The 17,983-nt window shown below is 33.1% G+C and overlaps 1 protein-coding gene across 3 annotated transcripts; it reads left to right on the top strand.

Moving 5' to 3' along the window:
- Window positions 1-7,956: 7,956 nt before the first annotated feature.
- On the top strand, window positions 7,957-13,537 carry LOC102625870 (carotene epsilon-monooxygenase, chloroplastic). Of its 3 annotated transcripts, XM_025092789.2 has the most exons (10): window positions 7,957-8,673; window positions 9,221-9,517; window positions 9,596-9,793; window positions 10,220-10,321; window positions 10,591-10,638; window positions 11,448-11,588; window positions 11,732-11,839; window positions 12,359-12,441; window positions 12,609-12,771; window positions 13,117-13,537. In XM_025092789.2, exons 1-10 carry the CDS (start codon window positions 8,191-8,193, stop codon window positions 13,177-13,179), a joined length of 1,686 nt encoding a protein of 561 aa, XP_024948557.1. In that variant the 5' UTR covers window positions 7,957-8,190; the 3' UTR covers window positions 13,180-13,537. The 3 variants fall into 3 exon arrangements, with proteins under 3 accessions (XP_024948557.1, XP_006491796.1, XP_006491795.1); XM_006491732.4 differs by lacking the exon at window positions 10,591-10,638 and having other exon boundaries at window positions 7,959-8,673; XM_006491733.4 differs by lacking the exons at window positions 10,591-10,638; window positions 11,448-11,588.
- Window positions 13,538-17,983: the final 4,446 nt, after the last annotated feature.

Consider the following 17,983-nt stretch of genomic DNA (forward strand, 5'->3'; position numbering starts at 1 on the left):
TTTTTCACCCTTAGAAAACAAAGTTACCATGGTATGATTTAAATTAGAAATGCTAATTCCCTTATTTAAAACTGCTAAACAAGTATTTACAAGTTATGTACCAACAACATACCAATGATCCTGAAAGAAAGTAGGAGAGAGATCATCCGGCACACGAGCGTTAGTGGGATACATCTATATAAGGGCGCATTTCACCTCATCAATTGTAAATTCAGCCACTAGGTCCATATTCATCTCGGCAGTCACTTTATGTTGCAAATAAGACAGAACATCCTCGAATTGCACAGAACTTAGACAAAAAGAAGAAAATAATTCTAAGAAGTAATCACCAACATTTTTTATAATACTGTTGGTAGAAACTATCCAATTTCTCAACATCCAACAAACCCATGAACCTATTCTTTCCCTAATAAACAAAAGCATAAGAAAGGAAAAAACATGTGTTTTTATCACCCTCCACTAGCCATGAAACATAGGCATATTATTCCTAATATTAATCTTTCTCATGCAGAAGCCCATCAATTTCAGCCTCTAAGCAATTGTTAGAGTGCAATTTATGCACTAGTTTAGCGTTGTTTACTTCATTTAATATCGATGTTTTGTACTTAATAATAGTGATTTACTTGTATTTTATTTTTGTATATGCAATTTTATTAATTGGTGCTAAAATTGAGCTACAAAATTATGTTTGAGAATGATTGTTTTCTTAGAAAAATTATGAGTGTCAGAAGAACTTTATTGATAAGGCGTGGGCGCCTGCTGTCAATTACGGACCTGCAGTTTTTAGTTTAACATGTTTTGTATTTTTTGTTATTTTTGTAATTACGAATTTAATATTTTAGATATTAGTATTTAATTTTAAAAAGAACTCTAGAGGAGAAGAGAGAGAAGAGTATTTAAGGGAGAAATCTATTGTGAAAAGGTGGGATTTTTGAAGAAGAAAGAAACCCTATATCTAAATTTTTCTCTTCTCTCTATGAATAACTAAACCTATTATTCTGGTTGAAGGTTAATGAAGCTTTGATTCATCAGTACTGTGAGATCTTTCTTATACTTTAATTGTTTTATTGCTTTTTGGGTATTTGTTTATTCTCTGAATTATTGTCATGATTATGTTTGTTAATTAGATAATTGGCCACTATTAAATTATCAACTTAATCTATTGTCAATTAAAAAATTCATCGTATGAAGATTTTAATGTTTGTGACAAATAGCATAGCAGTGCGTTGTGTTATGAGAATAAACAATCTAATTTAAATGAACCATCATATGCGTTTGTTGATTAGGATTTGGGTCTCTCTGATTTTTCAGGCTGTCAATTGATTAAATCCTATGATCGTATTTAGGGTTTTCTATTGATTAGGAAAATAACCAACGGTCGTACCTTGGTTATCGACTAGTTAAGGAGAGATTGGCGATTAGAGGGTCTCAGTAGCTACAATCGGTCTATTCATAAGTAGTAATGATTTATATTTGAATCAATGATCAGTAGTCGAATCAAGCTAAGTTAATTCCTTCAACGAGAGCTTTCCCCAATTTGAATTACAATTTTAATTTGCATTCTTGTTATTTTAATTTGATTTTTATTATTGTCAACAACCCCATTTTGTATTTTACATTTTAAAAGGATTTAAATAATTACCGATCTCTGTGGACATGACCCTGCTCAATCACTATACACAATTTATTTAGAGTATGTGTTTATTTTTGCTGGCTTCGACAACCAACAAATTTTGGCGCCGTTGCCGGGGATTGGTGTCGTTTATTTAATTATTTTTACGTTTTACTTGGTGTATAGTTCATTCTTCTCGTACATGTACACTTTCGTTTGATCCTGAAATTGAGAAGACAACTCGCTAGCTGAGACAGCAGACGAAGCGAGCTAAGCAACGATCCTCGTCGCCTTTGCTTTCTGAAACAGATACGGTGCCTGATTTGGTTGAATCATCTAGCGATTCAGAAGAACAAGTGATGGATAGAGCTGCACCTGTAGAAAGAACTCTTAGAGAGTTAGCTGAACCAGACTTGAATCAGCAACCACTCTGCATTCAATATGTAGACTTGGAGGTAAATTTTGAATTAAAGTCTGGTCTTATTCATTTGTTACCCAAGTTTCATAGTTTTACAGGTGAAGATCCTCATAAATATCTCAAGGAGTTTCATGTTGTATGTTCAAGTATGAGGCCACAAGGCATGACTGAAGAGCAGATTAAGTTGCGTGCTTTTCCTTTCTCTTTAGATGGACTAGCTAAAGACTGGGTGTACTACTTGCCTACTGGATCGATTACAACGTGGAATAGTTTGAAGAAGCAGTTCCTTGAGAAGTACTTTCCTGCTTCAAGAGCTGCCAACATCAGAAAAGACATTTGTGGGATCAGACAACTTCATGGGGAGACTTTGTATAAGTATTGGGAGCGATTCAAACAATTATATGCCAGTTGTCCTCAGCATCAGATTTATGATCAACTTCTTATTCAATATTTTTATGAGGGATTGTCATTGATGGATATGAGTATGATAGATACTACTAGTGGAGGTGTGTTGGTGAACAAGACCCCTACTCAAGCAAGGGAGTTGATCTCAAATATGGCTGTCAATGCACAACAATTTGGCAGCAGGCAAGATCCCACTTCAAGGAAGGTGAATGAGGTAAATATTTCTTCTGTTGAACAACGTTTAGATAAACTTACTTCTCTTGTGGAAAAGTTTGTTGTAAGTAATATGCAACAGGTAAAGACTTGTGGCATTTGTTCCAATATGGGTCATTCAACTGATATGTGTCCTACACTTCAAGAAAAACGCGTTGAACAAGCCAATGCAGTTGGAGGATTTCCAGGCATGCCTCAAAGGAGGTATAATTCTTATGAGCAAACATACAATTTGGGATGGAAGGATCATCCCAACTTCAACTATGGAGTTAGGCCATCAGGATTACCACAACAATACCAACCAAGACAACCAGCACCTCCACAGTCAAACTCCAAGTCAGGTATATCTCTTGAAGAAATTGTTAAATCACTTACGACTAATACTCAACAATTTCAGTAGGCAACTACAACAAGCATTCAGAATTTAGAGAGCCAAATGAGTCAATTGGGGACTACAATGAGCCGTCTAGAGTCTCAAGTATCAGGGAGATTGTTGGTTGACCAACAAATTTTGAGACAGAAGCCCATCAATTTCAGCCTCTAAGCAATACACACGGTTACCATCTGTATAATGCTCTCCCCCAATCTGCAAATCCCGCAACTCAAATATTTTGCATCCTCCTACTTATGCCAACCCTTAAACTCACGACTATTCCACTGAGAGAGAGTTGCAACTGTTGAACGAACCCTCTGCTGAAAAATATCAACCTGATCCACCTCTTCGAAACCATGGTCTCGTCAAAAATGAAAAAATAATCTCGCAGCATTGGTCATACTCCTTCTAAAAAGCTTTATATTGAAAATGGCACTTACACGAAAAAAAAAAAAAAAAAACATCATTAGCATAACCTACCGAATTTTTAAAGGATATCAAAACAGAACTATGATTAGAATCCCAACCAATGAAATGAGTGACTACATTGAAAAAACCCAAGGCTTATCAACGAAAATTGCATAGAAGACGGTCCAAACATTCCTTCACCAAATGCCTACCTATCTATTGATTGTTCCAAGTATACGGAAATCCAAAAAAAACCAATATCCAGCAGTTCATAATCCCAAAAAACAAACTGGAAATTGGTCATCATTTCCAAATTCCTAGGCAACCCATCAAGTTTTTCTAATGGTTTCAAAGTCTCATTAAAATCACCCCTAATCATCCACAACAAAGAAAACGAATAATGCAATCTATATAATAGGTCCCACATATGAATTTTCATGAGAGCTTCTGTGTGCCCATAAATTCCAATAAAACGTCACAAGAAATCATCATTCATCCGAATAGCGGCATCAATATGGTGCAAATTGTATATATGCACAAAAACATTAATCTCTCACTACCAGAGCAAAGATAAACACCCTGACGTCTGTGATGATCAACAGGCAAATAATTATCAAACCCTAAACATGAACACCTGTGTTTGCATCTCAGATATAGCCAATTTTGTTTCACACAAGAATATAATTTGTGGCATACCTCATACAAAATTTTTTTAAAGTACACAAAATGTCTCAACCAGACCTTGAATATTCCAGTATAAGACATTCATTGCAACCGACGGGGCTGAGACTCAACACCTACTGATAATTGTGAAGAAACATTAGCAAAAGCCAATGAATCACCATTAATTACCCCATGGGCATAATCCTCATATGCCAATCGTACCCATTTTCCATAGCCATTCCCATCCTCAACCTCCTCGTCAATGAGCCTTTTTGATGCCACAGCCAAGGGAATATAAACTAGGGTAGAACTCCCCCCCCCCCTCCTCTCCAAACACTTACATTGCTTCTATTTAGCTTTATCATCCACAGACTTGCTGAGTTTTTCCACCATCTCTAAATATTCATGTTGATCTTTATTAGTACTGCCTAATGTCACAAACCACTCAAATTTGCCACCAATGAAGGTTAAATTTGTGCGCACAAGTACACTCAGTAAAAGTCCATCTAGAAGTGGAGTGCATTTAGTAACATAGTGTGCTCAACACTAAAGGAAGGATGCATTTAGAAATGAGATATGCTCAACATTGGGTCGCCTCACATAACTAACCAATCGTGGTAGCTTAGCGATCAACCAAGCCAAGCCCGAATTTTAGACTTTTCTACAATTGTAAATAACTTAAAAGTTTCTACATTTTTGCATTTAATTCCTAGCTAGATATTTAGGCAACTTGCATTCACTTGATAGGAAGCTTCATGAGCTAGCACCAATACTATAAATAGAGGCGAGCACCCCTCGTTTACTCACCACACCAAGCACATTTCATTACACATACACAACACACACAAGCTCTCAAGCTCTCTTGTATTTTCTCATTTGTGAGTAATAAAATTATATTTGGCCATATTGCTCTCTCTTCTCTCTAGCATTGTCACAAGCAGCCTTGCTTGGCTAGCTTGAGAAGAGCGAAAGGCTTACTTAGCAACTTTTGTACTAGAAGTTATTTAAGCGCCGCACGGGTTGCTACACAACAAAACTCATCCCGTGACACCAAGCTAGGTTTAAAATCACGAGAAACGCCGCCTTGACATCCTTACAGTTGGCATTAGTTTCTAGAGAAGCATCCAATGCCACATCACCATCCAGAGAAATGATATCACATTTGGAGTAGAGTCACGTGCATGGTCTCAGCTATCATTAAAATGAGAAGTCACATGTGTATCAGTGAGAGAATGAGGCAGCAAACATGTTGTGCGAGAAGTTTGTTTCCTTACAGTCCGTTGCACGATGAAAAACCATTATCACCCCGTTAACCCTTGACTTGTAGCCCCACAAAGATGCTTCTACTTTCCCCACTGTTATAACTAACTTTATCACCACTAAAGCGATTCAAAATTTCCTCCACAATATCAAGAGAATGTCCCTCACCATTTTTGTCATGTTTATCCCTTTGAGAAGCCAACTTTGGACTAGAGGTTTCTGATACTAAATCATCATGCTCCGAAGAAGCATTACGGCCCACCATCTTATTGTGATCAATAGCCACACGAATCCAAGGGGCATAATCAATCCTAACACTCGCACCCTTTTCAACTTTAGCAAGTTCAAAAGCAGCACAATCTGTAATACCCCAAATCTCCTAAGGGTATTTAAGTCTTTTTAATTTTTAGTGATCCTTTTTACCCTAATATAAATAGGACAAGTTGTATTTTCCATTATGAGAGAGGAAGAAGGAGAAATCGGCTAAGACAAAAAAAAATGACAGAAGAGAGAGAAAGAAAGAGAGAGAGAGAGAGAGAGAGATGGAGAGAAAAGAGAGAAAAAGAAAAGAAAAAGAGAAGAAGAAAATCTTCTTCTTCTTCTTTGTTCTGCCATGACAACACATGAGATCAAATTGCATAATATGAATTGGGTATTGTTGAGAGAAGATTTGGATTTGGAGGTAAGTTTTAATTCTTGGTTTTTATTAATTCGTTATGGAGAAGTATGATTGCAATAGAACTAGAACCTAAGATTTTGCATAAATATGCTGACAGTGAATTATTACGAAAATTATAGTAATTTGCACAAATTGATTTTGATTCTGATTTTTGGGGTGTTACACAATCCCAAATTAGATGTTCAAAATGACCACAAAAATAACAGAAATTCGACAAGCGTTCATACATAATAGGGAGCACATCGGATCCTCTTTAGTATGAAAACGAACCAACAAGCTTGACTAAATAGGTTTGGAGATATTACTTGAGACTCGAATACCAAGACACTGCCCAATATAATCACCATAAGTCCATAAGGTCCAACATCCACTTGCTGCAACACCAAGCATGCCCCTAATAAATTTTTCCATCTCCATTGACATATACTTCAGAGGCACATTAAGAATACGCACCCAAAATGCAATCGAAGAGAAGCGAAAAAAAAAAAATATCTATCCAGTATGCTGCGCTCGAATGCCCCGTGTAAATTTTCAAATTATAGGAATACTTTTCACAAAAACATCAATGTTGAACGATTTTGACATTAAGATCTTGCCAGGCAGACACGTAGCAGTCCTTGCATCCCCTCATCATTGCACTTTATCAAATACCACTACTCTTGCAGTCCTTTCCTTCAACGAAAGCACACTACAAAGACGGACGAGTTACAAAGTGTCCATAAGCACCAAAAAGAAAAAAAAAACTAGAGAAAATCAAACAAAGAAACCAAAAAAGAGGCTCACTCGAGCACTCTCATACTACTATCCTCTGGTAAAGATAGAGGGTTCATAAGGAGACCTGATATATATAAGTAATAATTTTTTAAAATTAAATAAGCTTTTTTATTTCTATTAATAAGAGTTTAAATTTTAAACTTTTGAGAGTAAAAGTTAAAATTTTTTTAAAAAATATTTAAAATATCTTTTATTCATTATACAGTCATTTATTTCGTAATTTTAAAAACTTACATATTAAATTAATTTTATAATTTTTAATAAAAATTTCCATTAACAACTAAACAATTAAAAAAAATTTAATATAAATTCTGTTTATAAAATTTTATAATAAAAACTTTACTTAATAAATTAATGAAAAATATATATAAAATGAAGCCTTAGGTCATCTCCAATGTAACACTAAAACTAACACCAAACCACCTTTTACACTATTTTTAGTGTAAAATGCTTCTCCAATGTAACATCAAAACCAACACCAAAATAGTGTTATGAATAGTATTACACCAAATATGGTTCAACACTATTCATTTAGTGTTAGGAAAAAAAAATTTCAAATATTCTTATTACTTTTTCTTATTTACATATATGTCATATTTTATATAATATTTTAAGTTATTATAATTATTTTTGTTATTATTTTTATTTCATTTTTTTAATTTTTGAATATTAACAAATATTTTAAATAAAAATATTCAACACAAAATTAATAATAAAAATAAAATACCAAGAACATTAATTACTAGATTACATATTACAAAATTAAAAATACAAAATTAAATTAACACAAATTAAAAAAGCTACTACTACTAGTATAAATTAGAACAATTATTTAATAATCTGAGAGATCATTAATTTTCATAATGTACTTCAATTAACACAATAAATATTACTATTAATATAGATAATTAAGTAATAAATAATTTTCATAATGTACTAATTTAGTTAATTAAATACAAATTTAATAATTTTCTATATTTTTTTGTTAATCGATATAATATTATTTATTACTTAATTATCTATATTAATAATAATATTTATTGTGTTAATTGAATTAATTCTTGATAATTAAAAGAATAAAAAGAAGAATATTTTTTTGGTGTAAATGGGTTGGAGATGAAATAGTAATGATGTGAAAAAGGTGTATTTTTTGTGTCGGTGTTACACCATAATAGTGTTAAGCACCGGAGATGCTCTTACTGCAATTTATGGGATTGGTTTATGGGTTGCAACTTGGGAATGATTAGTTGGTGTTTAGCGAAAGGCAAAGTAAGCAAACCCCATCCATTCCTCACTCCGGCGTAGCTCTATATATGGCGCCAAGTACAGCAGCAGGCTAACTGAATCAGTAAGTCATAGTGACGACGTCGTTTCAAATTGGAAGCATGCAATCATTACATTCTTTCTCATCGTTATCCGTCCTCGCACCGCCAGTACGTCTCCAGAAACCCACCAAAACACCCAATTTTGTCACCATCAAATCCTGCATTAACAGAAACCCAAAAGAAGAGTCGGGCAGCAAAGCACGCTCATGGGTCAGCCCAGATTGGCTCACTTCGTTGACCAAGTCTCTGACCATAACCCAAAGCGATGAGTCGAATATACCTGTAGCGAGTGCTAAGCTTGACGACGTGACTGATCTTCTTGGTGGAGCTCTGTTTCTTCCCTTGTTTAAATGGATGAACGTGTATGGACCCATTTACAGGCTGGCTGCTGGACCTAGAAATTTCGTTGTGGTTAGTGACCCGGCAATTGCTAAGCATGTTCTAAGGAACTACGGCACCAAGTATGCTAAAGGTCTTGTATCGGAGGTCTCCGAGTTTCTCTTTGGCTCGGGTTTTGCCATTGCTGAAGGCCCTCTTTGGATGGTAACTCTTCTTTTTTTCACTCAATCGCATTTTTCTTTTTTCTTTTTTGGTTGTCTCTTGTGTGCTTGTTTCTTGATTTGGACCTTCCATCTTAGCTTTTCTCAAATAGGTACCACATTTTCCTCTAGATTTTACTGATTGAGGCTATTTTTCGGCTCTTACCTTGTTAGCCGTTGTCCTAACTTGCGATTGGGTTTTAGATTCTCTTGTGGCTTATGATGTATTGTTGGCCGCAATTTACAAAGAAAATTAGTTGAAAAAAAAAGGTCAAAAGAATTACATATTAGTTTTTGAACATGTTACTTTTTGAATATAAAATGAGGATTCTACGTGTTACAAAATGTACATTTACATTTTGAAAATTGTTGCATATTATATAAAAAATGGTTTCAATATCAGTAACCCTAACTTTCCATAGCATGTTCTTTTGAAATGTGACTGGTTAATAATAAAAAGATAGTGATATAATGAGCTGTTTGATATTACCATTATTATGATCCTATTTTTTCTATTCATATTAATACTAAAAAAAATGGTTTCTTGACAGGGAAGGCGCAGGGCTGTGGCTCCATCTCTTCACAAGAAATACTTATCTGTGATAGTTGACCGTGTATTTTGTAAATGTGCTGAGAGATTGGTAGAGAGGCTGCAAACTGACGCTCTAAATGGAACTGCTGTTAATATGGAAGAAAAGTTTTCGCAGTTGACCCTTGATGTTATTGGTCTTTCGGTATTCAACTATAATTTTGATTCACTTACTGCTGACAGCCCGGTTATTGATGCAGTTTATACTGCTTTGAAAGAGGCTGAGCTTCGTTCAACTGATATTCTACCATATTGGAAGGCAGGTTCTTTTGTTTGATTTGATTTCTCTTTGTTCTACCCAGTTGGATTATTAAACCTTTAATGTTTTCTGTTACAGGTTAAAGCTTTGTGTAAGATTGTTCCTAGACAAATAAAAGCTGAAAAAGCAGTTACAGTGATTAGAAAAACAGTTGAAGAGCTTATTATAAAGTGCAAAGAAATTGTGGAAACTGAAGGTGAAAGAATTGATGACGAGGAATATGTGAATGACAGTGATCCAAGTATCCTCCGTTTTTTGCTTGCCAGTAGAGAAGAGGTTTTCCTGTGCTACTGACTAAACTCTATTATGTTTTAGCCTGATCAATGTGCTTCTATTTCAATATTTAGAATGCATTCATATGGTGTTAGAATAGAATAGAATAGAAGATCAATTTGTTTTAGCATTTGCCCATTGAAGGCTGCATTAGATTTTAATTGGGACAAAAATCAATGAGGGTAATAGTGTTTTAGATTATTTCAGCCTGGTTAATCAGTTTGCAAAGCATCACACAGCACCCATGTTCCTAATGTCTGGTTGGCTCGGATAATAGAAATAGTTAGAAAAGTCAAGTTTCTCCTCAGATATATTAAAGTGGTTTGAAATGACCATTTTGACTGCTAGATGGTAACTAGAAAAGTTTTTTTATAACACTTCGCCTACAGAGATTCTTAATTTTGACCTGAATGTTTTTGTAAATATCAGGTATCAAGTGTACAATTAAGAGATGACCTTTTATCTATGTTAGTTGCGGGCCATGAGACCACTGGTTCAGTTTTGACCTGGACACTATATCTTCTAAGCAAGGTACCCATCCTCTATGCATGTATCTATTTACAGAAAGTTTTTCTTTTTCTACATTCCCTTTCTTCTATAAACCTGTGATTTTTATTTTGACTTTAATATTGGAATTCAAAGACAACATCTTTAAGTTGTGGATTGAGATAGATCTTGGAATTGAAAAAGCCATTGTTTTACTCAATATTCTTTACACTTTGTCCACGGTGACTTCATCATCTCATTTGCTTACAGCCTCTATCAATTATTTTATACCTGAACAATTTGCTTCTTGCCAGGAAATGGAGAGTTTAATCAGGTTTACCCTCAGAAATAGACTTTTGGAGGTTACTAAATTAAGAAGCGTGGAGTCTATTTCTCCATGTGGTATTTTCTATTTTTTTGTCCCCACATGTTTTAATGTCCATATGAATCCCACTCTCTACCGAGGCCAAGTCTAATTTCAGTTTTTAATATCCTGCGCTAAATGGCTTGATGGCTGCTCACTCACTAAGGATTTTTTTTACATTTTGGCTCTTGGGTCACCTTATTTATCCAGATATGTAAAATCAGGAGGTAGTGTCAATTTTCCCGAGGAAAAGTTATGCACTTTCTTTTTCTAGTTAAGATCCAAATTTGGCTTATTTCTTGTCGACAACTTGTACTTAATGCGAACGAAGTGAAGGTCGTGATAACATGTGCGTAGGTGCAGAATTCATGGAACCTATGCCTTGATTTATTTGTTGTTGTGGTCCAGATTTGGCTTGTTTTTGGCAGGTAGCTTGTTTACAATGTACATCTAGTGAAAGACCGTGATAACTTATGTTTGTTAGGAAGTAAGATACATTACAGATATAGTGGTCTATGTTGATTATGTTTTATGGTAGCATCAGTTACCAACATATGTTCATTAGTGTAGTATCTGTGCTTCGTCTAAGTTATAAATTGATAACTAAATCCTTTCTGTCTTTTTAGTGTATCTCAGCAGAAAGGTTTATTTAGCATTTATATTCTGCTTTTATTCTTAGTGAGTTAGTGCCCTTGTGGCCATCTGTTGGAAGACTAAATAAACAGTAGATTTCCAAATTAACAATTGACGTCTGCTTTTGTATGTGCATTCTCAATGGCTCAGAATGTTTCTAAATATGTTCTTCAGGATTGTAACTCATTGATGAAAGCACAAGAAGAGATTGATAGAGTATTGCAGGGAAGATCTGCATCCTTTGAAGACATAAAAGATCTGAAATTCCTAACACGTTGCATAAATGAGTCAATGCGTCTCTACCCACATCCTCCTGTAGGCAGTCCTTGCCTTTCCACTTGATTGATTTTTATTTTAATGGAAACCTCTAATAGAGAATAAGAAGAAGAAAGAAAACCCATAATCTTGTAAAGTTAGTCTTTTTCTCGATATAATATCCCTGTTCAAAATTTTTGTAGGTCTTGATAAGAAGAGCTCAAGTAGATGATGTGCTCCCTGGAAATTACAAGGTTAATGCTGGTCAAGATATAATGATTTCAGTTTACAATATCCACCATTCCTCACAGGTATCTTAACTTCTGTGTTTGTTGGTTGAATGTGCCTTCTTTATTTACTGCATCTCAAAAGTATGTTTATTTAGGTTATACGTATGACTTAAATTTGAAAATGTCAAGAAACCACCCACTTTTACTTCGCAGCTGATCTACTCACCCCATTTATACTTGTCATTTTTTGATTAAATTTCACATTGGCTGTTGATTAAACACCAAAGCACCTCAATCCCAAACACCCCCCCCCCCTCCCCCAAAACTGTTGCTTAAACCTGAGTTATCTTACTTTCTACTGTGATTCTGGAGAGACGTCATGAGAATTTTGTGAAAAGTAGGTAAAAAGAAAAAAAAAAGGACTGAAATGGTGGTCAAAGGTGTATTGGTCAATAATTATAATGTAGACTGAAATGATAAAATGGTCCGTGTATACGAAATGGGCTCAGCATGCTTGAAATATATTTTTTTTCTCCATTATCTTAAACCAGTTATGTTGTATTCCGTATCTTGATTATTATTTTGCTGTTATAAAACAAGGTCTGGGAGAGAGCAGAAGAGTTTTTACCAGAAAGGTTTGACTTGGAAGGCCCCATGCCCAATGAAACAAATACAGATTTTAGGTATTGTACTTCTGACTTTCAACAGATTAATCAACCTCGTTGTGATGCTCAATTCATGAAAATATGAGCTCTGTTTTGACAAAAATAATAGAAAGTAGAAACAACTCTTTTCATTTTCAGCTTATAATCAGTTTAACACTGTTAATTTGTCAAAACATTTGGTACAGATTCATTCCTTTCAGCGGAGGGCCTCGGAAGTGTGTTGGAGATCAGTTTGCTCTGCTAGAGGCTATTGTTGCTCTAGCAATACTCTTGCAGAATATGAACTTTGAACTAGTTCCTGATCAGAATATCAACATGACTACTGGAGCAACCATACACACAACGAATGTAAGACCTGGAATTTCTCTAACTCAAGAATTGAGATGATATGCTAATAGAATACGAGTTTTGATCCCTAACATTATCGTATTTAGTTGCTCTGTCAATGACATCATGTGAACAAGGATAGTTATGTACAATTTAGCAAATTTGCTTTGGACAATGATCTCAGTGTCATTTAAATCAGAATCAAAAAAACCATATGTCAGTAGTTTCCGCAATAATACGCATCATGCTGTTCTTAAGGACATGCGAGATAGAATAAATTCAGTTTTCAATTAACAAGCTGTAGCTGGTGCTTAACTTCTATCTTTCTAAACACGAGTGGGTCCTAATATATTGCTATTTTTGCAGGGTTTATACATGAAACTCAGACAACGACAACATTTAAATTCCTTTGTATCTACTTCAAGGTAAGTGGTCAAGTCGTTATAGCTGCTCGGATATATGGAGACAACCCGCCCCCCAAAAAAGAAAAGGAGGTAAAAATTAAAGTATTCTGTTTAGAGGTGACCCATTGATGATTATGGCAATTTAAATGAGAGCAACAGTTTACATTGAGCAGTCGCAATGCAGTTGCTTTAATATTTGTTGATTCTTTGGAGATCATTCACTTATGGTGCTGCTTTAAAATTAGTTGATTCTTTGGAGATCATTCATTCGGCTATGCTCCGCATATCATTAAGATTATGTTGTCTTAAAATTCTGTATGAATGTACTGTCATGATGATATTGTTTAGTGATCAGAAAGAATAAAAGACAGATTAGGACCAAATTTTGTCAATTTTGTTCAGTGTTGGTTACTGGGATTAGAGGTAATTTAGAGAGAGAGAGAGAGAGGGAAACAAAAAATTAAAAATAAAAATAAAATGTCATATTCAATGAACATCCAAAAACTTTGGTGTTCTCGTTCTGTAAGCGTAGCTGCATGGATTTCGGGATTTACCACCCAATCCTGTTGCGCCACCCTGTTAAAAAGATATAAAATCACTGATATCCAAATAATTAAAGGGAAAATAAGTTTTTCAACCCTGAAAAAAGGAGGGGCACTCTATAAAGGCAAAATCAAAGAACGGGCTGGACAAATTAGATTTTAGACAAATTTAATGTTAACTCGAGCATCCGAGTGTTTATTATCAAATCAAAACTGATGCTCAAGGCTGTAAGAGCTTGAGAATAGAGGATCTCATCATTTTCGAATGAAGATTTAGCTTCCTTAGATTATAACACATTTGCTTATTATTTATTTTAAAAATTCAATCTTGCAGACGATACTTTATTTTAAAAAAGAATAATTTTCCACGTGCAACTTATGCACTCGAAAGGTTTTGGGTCCATGGGGTTGAGTTTAAGACATTGATGGGATTTGAGGTTGGGACTCGAAAGCGCTGCCCAATTGAATTGGAGAGGAATAAAATTATTCTCTTGTTAATATATATAATTAAAACTTCAATAGTATAAATATATAATATTGTAGTAGATATATATATTTTATAATATTGATAAATTTTATTAAATAATTTATTTGTTTTTCGTGTCCGGCTAGAATTTTAATAATTTGATACGATTATTAAATAGATCATGTTTCAAGTCAACTTAAATTTGACGCTATACGAAACTGACATAATACAAACACGATCTGGTGATTTATTTTACTAACTCTACAATACGGATATAGAAAGCACCTGCATGATAGAACTTAGAAGGGCAACCAAATTAACTTTTTTAAAGCTGAATAATTTTTTGCCACTTCGGCCTTGGTCGAAGTGGTGGGCTGCTGCCCTCACAAGCGGTTCTAGCCCCCACAAAAGCATTGTGGGGGCTAAATGTTCTTTATATTTAAAAATTCTTCTCCCGCAAAATGCGAGTGAAGTATGGGCATCCCTCTCCTGTGAGGGGTTATTTGTCTGGGCATGTACTTCTTAGAATTTAATGTAATAATGTAAGTCCCAATTATGTATATCTGATTGTAAATATCAGTGTAATATCTCTGCTACAATAGCAATTGTTGTAAATATTTGTGTAATGCAGTAATCTAATGATTAATCAGTATTCAAAAAAAAAAATTATCCTTTTCCTTTTTCTTTTTTTTTTCTTCTTTTTTTAACGATGTTCTTTTGGGAGCCCATATTGTTTGGACTAATATTTTGACTTATACCAACCTTGTTTTCGCAACCGGTTGCTATAGTTAATTTATACAATCAAGTTAATTTAATTAAAATAAATAAATTATTGATCATATTAATTTTTAAAAATAGTAATAACAATAAAAAGAGATAAATAAATTAAAAATGAAACAAACAAATTTTTTGTATGAACACTAAGAGAAGAAAATTATAAAATATGTAAGGAAAAGACAAAAGTTTATTTCATATTTTCTATGTTTTGTTTTATGTTTGAGTTTAAGAATTTTGTATTTCGTCGTATGTCTTATGTAATATATTCTAAATACTCTAAAAATTTTCTTTTTTCCCTATTTCATGTTGGCTTTCGTGTTTCATATCTAACATTTACAGTTCTAGTGTTAGCATCTTATGTTTAACAGTGCTCATATTTGATGTTCATTGTTGTATATTCTACATTAAGTGTTACATATATTCTACTCTTTGTTTCATGTATAAATGTCATGTTTCATGTTATAGATTGAGTTGCATCATCGAAGTTCAATATTTCATATTCTAAATACTCCTCCGATATTTACTTTTTTTCCCCCTTAATTTCATGTTTAATGTTGTTGTTTCAGATATAACATCCATTGTTACAGGTATGGAGTTAACCGTTTCATATTCTAAATGTCCCACAAAGATTTACCTTTTTCACATGTTTCATTTTAATGTTTTGTGTTTCACATTCTTATTTCATATATAACATTCACTACAAGAAAAAAGAGAAAAGTCAACAGGAATATGGTAATGTGTGTGTTATGTGTGTTGTAAAATGTGATATTTAACAACATTCGAAGATCACACGTTGGTAAAAGTAGCCAAAAGTTTAGTTTTAACAACACACTTCATGGCATGTTGCAAAACATATAATCGCAACAGTTTTGTGATAGTGGTAGATTTTATAGGCCAAATGACAACATGCAAACTCAGCACGTTGTTAAAGCTTTATCTTTAGTAACGTTTTTAGAACGTTGTTAATCAGAACGTACCACAACATTCTTTTGCTCCTTGTTATTTGTATTCAACAACGTGCTTCTTGTTATGTTGTGAAATATCATATCAAAACCTGTAAATGCATATTATTGATTATTATTATTATTATTTTGTACAACAATAACAAATCAAATAATTTCAAAAAATAATTCTTTTTCTTTTCTTTTTTTAGCCAATCATTAACTCTTCATTTTATTTAAAATTTAGAATTTTATTACTAGGATAAGATAAGGTCTTAGAAAGTTCATTCCATCAAAGATATGTATCTATTATAGATACCTAAAAATCAATTTGATTTTTGTAGTTATAGCCTAACAAATGACATTAATTCACTCTCAAGAATCGACTCATGTAAGCGAGGTTCGAATATCAAATGTTTTGTTTATACTCAAGAGATTTTACCAATAGAACTAGCTAATGAATTTTTATATTTTTTTATCTTATTGATATTTTTATTTACTAATTCAACTATTAATTTAAATTAATTAACAAATTACTAACCATATACAGTAAAAATCACTAACCATATTTGCTGCAAATATCACGTCACATTATAATAACGTAATTGACTCGCTATTTTATGATAATTCAAAAGGTAGCTTTTAATGGTAAATTTAGTTTATAAATACTATTTTAGTTTTTATCTTACGAAGAGAGATTTTGAAAATTTCAAAAAAATTAAAAATGCCGCAAAGCCCAACCCGCCACCCTCGTTGTAAGTTTTCAAAGTAATTTAAATAATAAATAAATAAATAAATCCGCTTCCTTAGTCGCTCTAAGAGCCACTCAACTCCCCTAATGACGAAGACAACGAAGGAACTAAGGAGATCTCACCATCATGTCTTCAACCTGTAAGTCAATTTCTATCAATTTCTTATGCCTTCTTCATGTTTGAAAAATCGTCTCTCACCAAAATAATAATAATAATAATAATAATAATAATAATAAATTATGGCAAAAGTGTATTGAAAAGTCCTACTTTTTCTCCTTTTCTTTTTTAATTTATTAAATTTTACATTCATGGGATTTTTGCTTTTGGAAATTAATAACTACGTTTTGAGAAATTCTAGAATACATCTGTTGTATTACAACTAATTAATACATATATGATATGTATAATTAAGTTTAATACAATCACCATTTACATAATAATTTACAAAATAAATACACACATATCATGATATTATTTATTATTATATGACTGACATGTTACAATAGATGTATTTTAAAATTTTTCCTAAGTTTCATGCTATACTCCTATTTTGTCCAGCGAGAATCTCGGAAATAGTAAAAAAAAAATAATAATAATAATAATGTCTAGCAGCGCCACTTGGGTTGAACGTTGGGGATCTATTCAAAGGTCTATCTTCTTTTTTTTCCCACCAACTCTAATTTTTTGGTTTTTTTTTAATGCTAATTAAGATGTACGTAAATTAAATGCTTATCTTTTTTTTGTCTTTTTAACTTAGTTTATAATGTAATTGTGTTATTATAATTATTTTGATTAATCTTGACTTTGTTTGTCTAGGAGATTTGATTTGATTGCTAATGAGATGATGGAGCTTGACCCAAGAAGAGGGTTTGGATGGAGCTGCTGAATGCTGATAACATTGTATGTGATGAAGAGATCACGTGAGAGTATTGAATTTTGTAATATAAATTGTTTTTAATTGTAGTGATTGTCAAATAAATTTATTGCTATTTTTTTAATGAAATATAATATTTTTATTCAATTATTAGTTTGTTTGTAGCTGTAAGTTTTTAATATTTATAAAAAAATATTGGAAAAATAAATAAAAGGATTTTGCAAGCAAAATGTGCATACAAAATAAATAAAATAAAGTAATCATATTGCATGTTGTTCAAAGAAATTTACATATAAAGGTTTTGACAACATTAATTTTGTGTTGTTTAAAGTATTTTTAACCACGAGCGCAAGACTTTTAGCAACGTGTCTTACATATTGTTAAAAGTAACATATCCTAAGACAACATCTTGATCCGCACGTTGTTAAAGGCTTTTAGCAATGTAAAATACTCATTGCTATATTTAGTTTTTCTTGC

The sequence above is a fragment of the Citrus sinensis genome, chromosome 6 (genome assembly GCF_022201045.2).
Source record: "Citrus sinensis cultivar Valencia sweet orange chromosome 6, DVS_A1.0, whole genome shotgun sequence".
In the NCBI taxonomy this organism is placed as follows: Eukaryota; Viridiplantae; Streptophyta; class Magnoliopsida; order Sapindales; family Rutaceae; genus Citrus; species Citrus sinensis.

What these genes read in the sequence shown, in the direction of transcription:
- LOC102625870 (XM_025092789.2), top strand. Translation starts at nt 8,191, where the DNA reads ATGCAATCATTACATTCTTTCTCATCGTTATCCGTCCTCGCACCGCCA. An exon ending in ATATTCTACCATATTGGAAG is followed by an intron (nt 9,518 to 9,595) that starts GCAGGTTCTTTT and finishes TTTCTGTTACAG; the next exon opens with GTTAAAGCTTTGTGTAAGAT. An exon ending in TCAGAAATAGACTTTTGGAG is followed by an intron (nt 10,639 to 11,447) that starts GTTACTAAATTA and finishes TATGTTCTTCAG; the next exon opens with GATTGTAACTCATTGATGAA.